The sequence below is a fragment of the Lactuca sativa genome, chromosome 8 (assembly GCF_002870075.4).
Source record: "Lactuca sativa cultivar Salinas chromosome 8, Lsat_Salinas_v11, whole genome shotgun sequence".
Lineage (NCBI taxonomy): Eukaryota > Viridiplantae > Streptophyta > Magnoliopsida > Asterales > Asteraceae > Lactuca > Lactuca sativa.
In genome coordinates this window covers 334,031,402-334,040,823 of record NC_056630.2, presented here as the reverse complement: position 1 = coordinate 334,040,823, position 9,422 = coordinate 334,031,402, and the positions used below count along the sequence as shown (strand labels likewise).

At 36.1% G+C, this 9,422-nt stretch overlaps 1 protein-coding gene across 1 annotated transcript; it reads left to right on the top strand.

Moving 5' to 3' along the window:
- Window positions 1-5,855: 5,855 nt before the first annotated feature.
- LOC111899966 (uncharacterized) lies at window positions 5,856-8,448 on the top strand. The gene is made up of 3 exons (XM_023895842.3): window positions 5,856-6,040; window positions 6,127-6,557; window positions 6,844-8,448. Exons 1-3 carry the CDS (start codon window positions 5,951-5,953, stop codon window positions 8,015-8,017), a joined length of 1,695 nt encoding a protein of 564 aa, XP_023751610.1. The 5' UTR covers window positions 5,856-5,950; the 3' UTR covers window positions 8,018-8,448.
- Window positions 8,449-9,422: the final 974 nt, after the last annotated feature.

Sequence of the window (9,422 nt, the reverse complement as noted above, 5' to 3'; positions counted from 1 at the left end):
TCTATTTTTTGTAATACTTTAATTAGTTTAATTTATATATTTTTTTCATCTTAAAACAAAATAAATAAATAAATAAATATATAACCCACTACTCTTCCATCTTTATCATAAAACCCATTCATCACCAACTCCACCTCCATAACCGGTGCAACCCTCTTTTGTCCAGAACCACCATCGGTGGCTGCCGTTTCGCCTGAAACCACCTCCGACGCCCACCATTTTCGCCGAAAACGTAGGAGACTTCTTTACAGGGGGAATGTTATTTTTTCACCGGAAATCATAACAGGAAGTGTGAGTTTCATCCAAAACCAAGACATCCGACGAACACCAAAACTCCGGCCAGCACCTGAACTCCAACACAACCCCTATAATCGTCCTCTTCCTTTTCTTCTTCTTCTTCTTTCTGTTCCCCTTTTCCATTTTCTGAAGACGAACACCAAACTCCTTCGTCATTGTCAACTACCAGCATCTTCGTCACTTCTCCCTCCTCCACTTTTCTCCTCTAGTTCTCATTCTCCTATATCTTATGACCACTCATCGAAACATGGCTTCTAATGGACGAAAATGGTGGAGTTTCTCTAAAATCATGCTTTTTAAAGCCACCATCAACATCATCCGCCATTGGAGCTTCTTCCAAGTCCTCCTGAACTAGTTTTTGAAAATTAGGGCTTGTGTATGACCGTTCTTCTCTTCTTCTATAGGGGGCTCCGTCTCGTTCACCTTCTCAAGTTAATTTTTGGTGCTCTACTGTGTTTGATTGAACTTCTGCACAATGGATCTGACCACCACCATTGTTGTCGCATACCATCACCATTTATCACCACAAGGAAACCCTAGCCCTAAAAAATATAGATCGGGACCACCGATGAATGAAGAAGGTTTCCATTGGTGGTGTTTTCTGGAGATGAAGAAAGAAGGATGGTCCCGGTTATGGTGTTTTCTGGTTACCGTGATGAGAATAGTGGTGTTCAAGGAGGAAATCGGGTGGTCCATCGGTGGTTCTTTGTTAAATTTTTGGAAGCAATCTTCAAAATCCCTAAATCAAAACTGAGTGGTGGTGTTTGGAGAATGGCTACCGAGAGAGAGAGAGAGAGAGAGAGAGAGAGAGAGAGAGAGAGAGAGAGAGAGAGAGAGAGAGAAAGAGAAAGAAAGAGAGAGAGAGAGAGAGAGAGAGAGAGAGAGGGCTAGGGTTATTTTATTTTTATTTTTTAATTTATTTTTTAATTAAAATAGTAATAAAAAATTAAAAATAAATAAAAAAAAAAAAAGAATTATCAAAGGGCATATTCGTCATTTCATGTTGGGTCTCGACCAAAAACACATAACAATTCCAACTATAAGGACCAGAACCGCATAAGGTATTTGAAATTGAACCACTGATGCACCGCCAAACTTTTTTAGACCAAAACTGCAGAATTTTGACAACCACAGGAACAACTTTGCAATTTTGTCATGTAAGAAAATGGGTCCCTTCAAATCCTTACGAATGTAGGTTCCACATTTGTCTAACCCCAACCCCAAGGCTTAGCTGCTTAGCTGTACCTGTGGTAATAGATGGCACCTACTTTGACTAGGTACAAGGTTTTAGTCTTTTAGACCTCTCTCTATGTGTGTGGTGTGGTCCCAACAAACAACAACTGATAATCAAATATGGCATTGACATCCCTCTTATGTCGATTGTACAAACCCCTTTACTAGATATAAAAACTTTACTTTATGAGTTATGACATTGGAATAGATTTCGTAAAATTTAACCAAATTAATCAATATATCTCCCAAATGGTATTCGTTAATAAAGAAGTCATGTATGAATGTAAAACTTGTTCGTAATAAAAATGAAAAACTAATGTTTTTTTACAAGAAAAATATGCCGAATGAACAAGAAAATTATAATCAAGGTCTAGTGGCACATAGATTAAAAGTTGATGACTTATAAAATAAATCCGAAACATTGGTGACTCATTAAACAACAATATTAAACTTTAGAGGTTAGTTTGAAGTTGGTTTAAGTGATGTTAACACTTAACAGTTGTAAGCAGGACACAAAGTGGGGCACAAATGGTCCACTACTATACAATTCCTATTTCATAATTGGAAGTGACGGGGACATGGTTCCACATGGTGAGATGGTTAACAGGGTGGACTGCATTAACTGATGTGGCATGCTTCTACTTCTACCCCTTTGGGCTTTGGCTTTGCTCCCTCCTTCTCAACATATAGTTAATTTCTTTTTATACCAATTTATATTTATTATTAATATTCTTTTTCTTTATATATATATATATATATAGTATTAATACTACGATGTTGTAAAATGATGTGAACTATGTAGATAAGTTTGACTAAAATTATGTCGTTTCTATTCGATTTCTTTTTGCTTTCTCGTAATACGGTTACAGATTTAAAGATAACGCCTACTTGTCTTATTTACTTGATGTCATAAAAGACAAATACGTGACTTGCAAACTAAACCAAAACAAAAAGAGATAAAAAAATGAAAAAAGGAAAAGGAAAAGGAAAATAATTATATGACATCTTAATTACTTTACATGAGTTTTATTATGTCTTCTAGTTTTAAAAAAAATTCGTGTAATTTGACTCAAAATTCATAGTTTCATACAAATGTTTCACATGAATGTATAAAGAAACGTTACATATATGTAAACCTATTTGAAACGTAAGATCCATTATGAATTAATTAATTAATAAAGGAGTTGGTGTATAGGTGAGGGGTGAAATGATAAAGCGTAAAGGGTAAAGAATTGAATACTACTACTACTACTCCCCATCTGCTAAAGACGCACAAAAAGCACGATTCTTGTGCCTTGCAAGATAAGCCTCGCTTTCTCCTCTTTCCCTTCCCTTAAAGATATGCTCATCTCAATTTACCATTTTGCCCTCAACACTATTACTTTTACTTCCATTATTATTATTATTATTATTATTATTATTATTATTATTATTATTTAAATTTATCTTAACAAGTATTTAGTAGTTTATAAGGAAATCACTCTTTTTGATTAATAAAACTTAGTTATCAACGTACAGTAAATGAGAAGACAAACAGACTACAAGTTGTGCCGTTAAGTTTTTTTGTAGTATAGTCTACTTTTTTAAATACTACATCGATAGATCTGGGGATATAACATTGTTATGTATGATCCGTTGTATTCTATTAAAATGCTCCATCGCATTCGTCACAAGGAAACCAAACGTATCAAATGCAAATGGTATGAAGACGTGTTGATTTTCCATGGATGATTTCTCATGTTTGGTGACATTGCATGTAGCAACTTTCAATGTAGTCTGTCTCGCCGTGAAACCCCCAACCCTCAAGCCTACGATATGGGATACCCCTGTAAGGTCTAGACATGCGTGTTGCCCTCCAACCCATCCAAAAATTAAAACGTCAGTCGGTCTAAGAGTTGACCTTCCTTCTGTCGGGTCAGTCAAGAAATTCACAAGAGCCTCTTTCTTGGCAAAACCTCCGACACGCTTAAATATGTCGACCAAAACATCCCTAACCATAATGTGTTTGTATTTGAAACCCGAGAGTTCTTTGCAATGAACTGTATGCTCTCCAAAAGAGTCCAAACATGTCTTGCGGTACACCGGACATATCTCGTCAGTTGTGAATATTGGAATCATGAGTCGATATTTGAGGATGATATGATACTCTACATGAGACATATGTTGGCCAAACCAATCTATAGGATAGCTAGAAGAAAATCTTGAGCATGTGGTGCACGTAAACACTGGAAAACTGCTTTCTGCTGAGCCGTCATGATGAAATGCATTTCCATATCTTGGACTATTTTACTAAAAAGGGCACTCGCCCGTCTACTCTGGGATTTAAGGGGGGTGGGAGGGGGTGTCGTTAATAGTAAAACTGCTAAGGTCAAAGTCCGAAAACTTGTTACAAAGAGAAGCTAATGCACAAGCATAATCATAATCCATACCATATATGTCGCTATTGTGTAAGATGTGGTCTTGCAATACCCAAAATTGGGCCCTTCAGGCAACAAAAGCATATAAGGTAGCCTCCACTATCGAGTATAAATCCAAACCACCAAACCTAATGGGTAGAGAAGCAATTCGCCTCTGTATGCCGTCAAAGAAGGGGCCACCACAAACCACGGTGTCCTCAATCGCCCATAGCAACCCATTGTCAAAGAACAATGTCACCTCCTCCATGTGAACGGGTTGCCACGTCCTCAACCCAAAGAAAAATTTAACAATACTCATACAAGACCGAAGTAGAATCACAGCGTTTTGATTATTTAAGGTGTTGCCTAATCATTTTTTACGTGGACAGTAACAAAATATACTTTTAATAAAAATGAAATTATAGATTTATCAATCGTTGTAACCTAATTTGAAATAGTTTCTAATTTGATTATGGAAGGCACACACCCTTTTTTTTTCATGATAGTTCTTCTTTTAAGTCAATTTATTTTTATTAATTACTTAATAATCAAAACCTTTTCAAACATTCAGACAATTAATTATTTTACTACTATAACTTCACAAAATATAAACATATCTAAACATTGCATTTTACATATAACAACTTTTAAAAAACTAATGCAACTTTCTATCATGTTAAGATGAGACATCGCAATTTTGCCAAGAACGACATTCTAAACAAAGGTGCATGGCTTGTATTATTTTTTCCTAGTTGAATTTCAATGAGGGCAAAAGCGTAATTTTATGGGTTTTAGTAAATCTAGAAGCTTTGCGTTCCCTGGGAGCAATTTTGCTGGAGGCTTATCCTTTCCAGTTTCCCCAACGAGTAAAATAAGGAGATGACCCACCCGTGAATATATACGAGTATAAGATACTAGATATATCCGGTGGTAAAACCGGAGTGGACTTACCTACTAAACCGGATGACTTTTGGTTTTGAGGAATTACAATTAGTCTAATCATTTTTAAACAAAATTTGGTAAATTGACAAATTCTTTTACAAAAACCCCATTTAAAATTTAAAATCATGATATTAAACCCTTCGAAAGTTATTACGCCAATTGCATGTTAAGAAACGCATTCATGGTTCTTATTTTTTATTAGTAATATATTATGCTAAAATATAAAACATTGTTTTTGAATTTACATCAAAATGAGCCTACCCTAATACCTATAAGGCTCTCTTTGACGCTAACGAAAAACTAATTTTTAGTTTATAGATTATCTTAAATAAGATTATCAAAAAGTTTGTTTATAACATAAGCTACTACTATATACTTTTGTGGTCTCATTAACACTTAATTGCAATATAATCAGAAAATAAGATAGTTCATAACCTTAGCTTATACACGCCAAAGAGATTATAAATCGTTTTTATAACCATTTCAGCTAATCTCTTTGTTGTTTTCAAATTTTGAAAATTGTGATAGTTATATCTCATGCCGTTTAATAAGCAAAGTTGAGAGTTGTAATACATATACTTGTTATGTATTACGAAGCAAGAGAAGCACGAAAATGGAAATATGAATTCATGAGAGCCAAAACAATAGAACTTTAAGATTGTACTTACAAAATAAGTTGTTATTTTCAAGATATGATATCATTAATAAACATGAAAGGAAGCTATTTATTACATAATCTCATTATAACTTCGTATAGTGGTTCCATTTTAGGTATTTTTATGAGTATTCCTATTTTAAAAAATTAAAAAATATATATTATAATAATGACTCAGCAGTATTATTACAGTAATTTTAGAAAATAAAAAAAGGGAGAGAGAAATTGAGAGAATATGAGTGGTGACAGCCATGATTTGGAAGGATCAAAACCTTTCTCTCTCTTCACAGCTGGCACTTGATTTACACACACAACCCCCTCTCTTACATTTAAAACCCTTTCCTCTCCAAATTAATATGTGAGATTCATTCATTCATTCATTCATTTACACACACACACACACCCACCATTGGCCATTGGGATTTTAATGGTCGATCACTGCATATCAACGACAATGGTTGCGTCTCCTTCTCATGCCTGTGTAGAAAAGAAGTATTGGTGGCTAACCAACAAGAAGGTAATAATATATTGTTGTGATTTTCCTCTGTTTCAACACGATATAACAAATTATGTCAACGTTTCTGATTGATTTCATATCTCCAGATCGTTGATAAGTATGTGAAAGACGCAAGAACACTGATTTCGTCTCAGCAACAAACGGATATTGAAGCGGCGCTTAATCTTCTTGATGCAGCGCTTGCTTTATCGCCAAGGTTTGAACTGGCTCTCGAGTTGAAAGCCAGATCTCTTCTCTATCTTAGAAGATACAAGGAAGTCGCTGATATGCTTCAGGATTACATCCCTAGCCTGAAAATGTCTTCGGACGATTCATCAACATCCTCTTCTTCTTCGTCTTCGGTTTCATCCGACAACAACTCCCAATCACTATCGAGAGAACGAGTCAAGTTATTGTCCTCCGATGGTGGCTCGCCGGACCATTCTGTAACGTCGTTCAAGTGTTTCTCCGTCTCCGATTTGAAGAAGAAGGTCATGGCTGGCCTCGGTAAAAACTGCAATAAAGAAGGTCAATGGAGGTAATTTCAATTTCAACGCCTTCTCTTTTGCATTCAATTCCAGTTTTCCTTTTCACTAATATCGATAATACTAGTCCAGAGATTGGCTTCCAAATTACGCTAAACCACCATCAACAATTATTGAATTTCCATGGTTTTCAACCGAACTTTATTTTTTAAACATCGAAAAAGTCGCATCTGTTTGTTTAATACTATTATTATATATGCGAATGGGAGGCTAAAATTGGTATTATTTGGTAGTGAGTTGTAACTCAGTTGAGTAATCGCTATGATGATATGATCTCAGGTACTTGGTTCTTGGTCAAGCATGTTGTCACCTCGGCCTAATGGAAGACGCCATGGCCCTTCTTCAGACCGGAAAACGCCTTGCCTCAGCCGCATTCCGACGTGAAAGCATCTGCTGGTCAGATGACAGCTTTTCCTTCTCCGCCGAGATATTCACCGACGGCTACCAGCCACAGACACCACCAAGAACAGAGTCCGAGAGCATCTGTCACCTCCTGAGTCACGTCAAACTCCTCGTACGTCGCAAAACCGCAGCAATCGCCGCCCTAGAAGCCGGTCTATACAACGAAGCCGTCAGACATTTCTCGAAAATAGTCGACGGTAGACGTGGAGCCCCTCAAGGGTTCCTGGCGGAGTGCTACATGCACCGTGCCTCCGCTTACCAATCCTGTGGTCGGATCGCTGAAGCCATAGCCGACTGTAATCGGACCTTAGCATTAGATCCATCTTGTATCGAAGCCCTAAGCACGAGAGCTTCACTTTTCGAGTCCATTCATTGTCTTCCAGATTCTCTTCACGATCTTGAACATCTGAAACTATTATACAATTCCATACTCCGTGATCGGAAACTACCTGGTCCGGCATGGAAACGTCAAAACGTACGATACCGTGAAATTCCAGGTAAACTCTGTTCTCTGGGATCCAAGAGTCAAGAACTGAAGCAGAGGATTGCTTCAGGGGAAACAGGGAACGTGGATTACCATTCTTTGATCGGTTTGAGACGCGGTTGTTCCAGATCGGAGTTGGAAAGAGCTCATTTGTTACTCACCCTGCGTCACAAACCAGATAAATCAAATAGTTTCATCGATAGGTGCGAGTTTGCTGATGAACTTGATATAGAGTCCATTAGAGATCGAGCAAAGATGTCCGCGTTGTTGTTATACAGATTGATTCAAAGAGGGTATAACAATGTGATGGGGATGATTTTAGATGAAGAAGTTGCAGAGAAAGACAGGAAGAAGGCTTCAACTGCTGCTGCAACATTACAACAACAGTATGATCCATCATCATCATCATCATCGGTAGTTGATTCAATTAAAATGGAGGAAAACAAGAAATCAGGATCCGTATATCAAGGGGTGTTCTGTAGAGACCTTGCAGCGGTTGGGAATCTGTTGTCACAAGCGGGATTTAACCGTCCAATTCCGGTAAAATATGAAGGTTTAAGCTGTTAGGATTTAATTAAAAGAAGCATAAACAAATAATCAAAAACCGGTTAATGTATAAATTGTGGTTGTGGGAAGACATATTATCAAAGGGGAGGGAAGACGAAACAAATTCAAATAAACGAAGCTTGGTGGAAGAAGTCATTTTTGTACAAAATGGGACAAGGGAAGGGAAGGGAAGGGAAGGGAAGGGGACTACTCTTTAATTAATTTACGTTTTACAAAAAAAAAAAAAAAGGTTGGAAATTTTTGTCTGTTTGTAGTTTCCTTTTTATTATTACTATTACTTCTTTCTACCAGCAAAGTATTATTATTACTTGTTTCTATTAGGAAGTGTTTTATTGTTACTTTTTGGGTTTTGGTTAAATAGACACACGTAGTACATGTGGAGCCCGTGTGAAAGCATTAATAAAGTTGGATGATGGATGGATGCATGGTAATGAGGTGAGAAAAAGTATGATGGTGAATTTGGTTTGTCTTGTGTGTCTTTTATGTGGGCACTGTTTCCTTCCCTAGCTGTTGTCTGTCAGTCTCAGGCTTTATTCGATACGTACCCATGCTGACATTTTCAGTCACAGATTGATGGTGGAGATATTAATTTGGATCAACCAACACACACTTCAATTATTATTGTTTCTTCTTTAGCTTTCTACATAACATTTCTAGGCAGAAAAACCATAATAATAAAAAAACTTGATCAAAGCCGTTTAAATCAGGGAAATGATTTACTGAGTGCAATAACTTTTTTATTTTGTTATATTTAGACAATAATCACGTTTCAATATATTTAATAAGTTTTATGGTCAAAATCATGTATAATTCTTTTTCTTTTATCTAAAGGCGAACAAGATAAAAACTTTATTACTCTCCAAAGTTATTATCCCAAAATCACATAGCAAACTGATTTACAGATTTTTTTTTTTTTATTTAAAGACACCTTTTGAAACTTTTATTGGTTAGATAAAATTCGAAACGGTTTGGTTTTTGCTCATTAACCATTAGGATTCAATTTTGAGCATGTACTAGTGTTTTTAATGGTAGAGTTCATTTCTATTTACCATAAAAATTTTAAGATTTGTTAAAAATTATAAATTAGAACGTTACCAAATTAGTTGATGAAAATTAAATAATACGGCTGTTGAAGCATGAAGTGACCATCGGCAGCTAAAAGGATTTTGAGAGATGCAAAGAGTTAGAAGCTTTGGAGATGATGATGCGAAAAGTTGTCTATTTTAGTATGACGAAGAGTTTTATGAAGACCGAAAATAATGAATGCTTAGCGAAGACTTGTTGTTTTGTCTCTTAAAGATTTTAGGAGTTAGAACAATGTTAAGCTTTATCTGATATTGTGTGTTTGGTTGGTTCTATCAGATTAGGTGGCAAGCATGGCCACCTATCTTTTTTACCTTTTGTA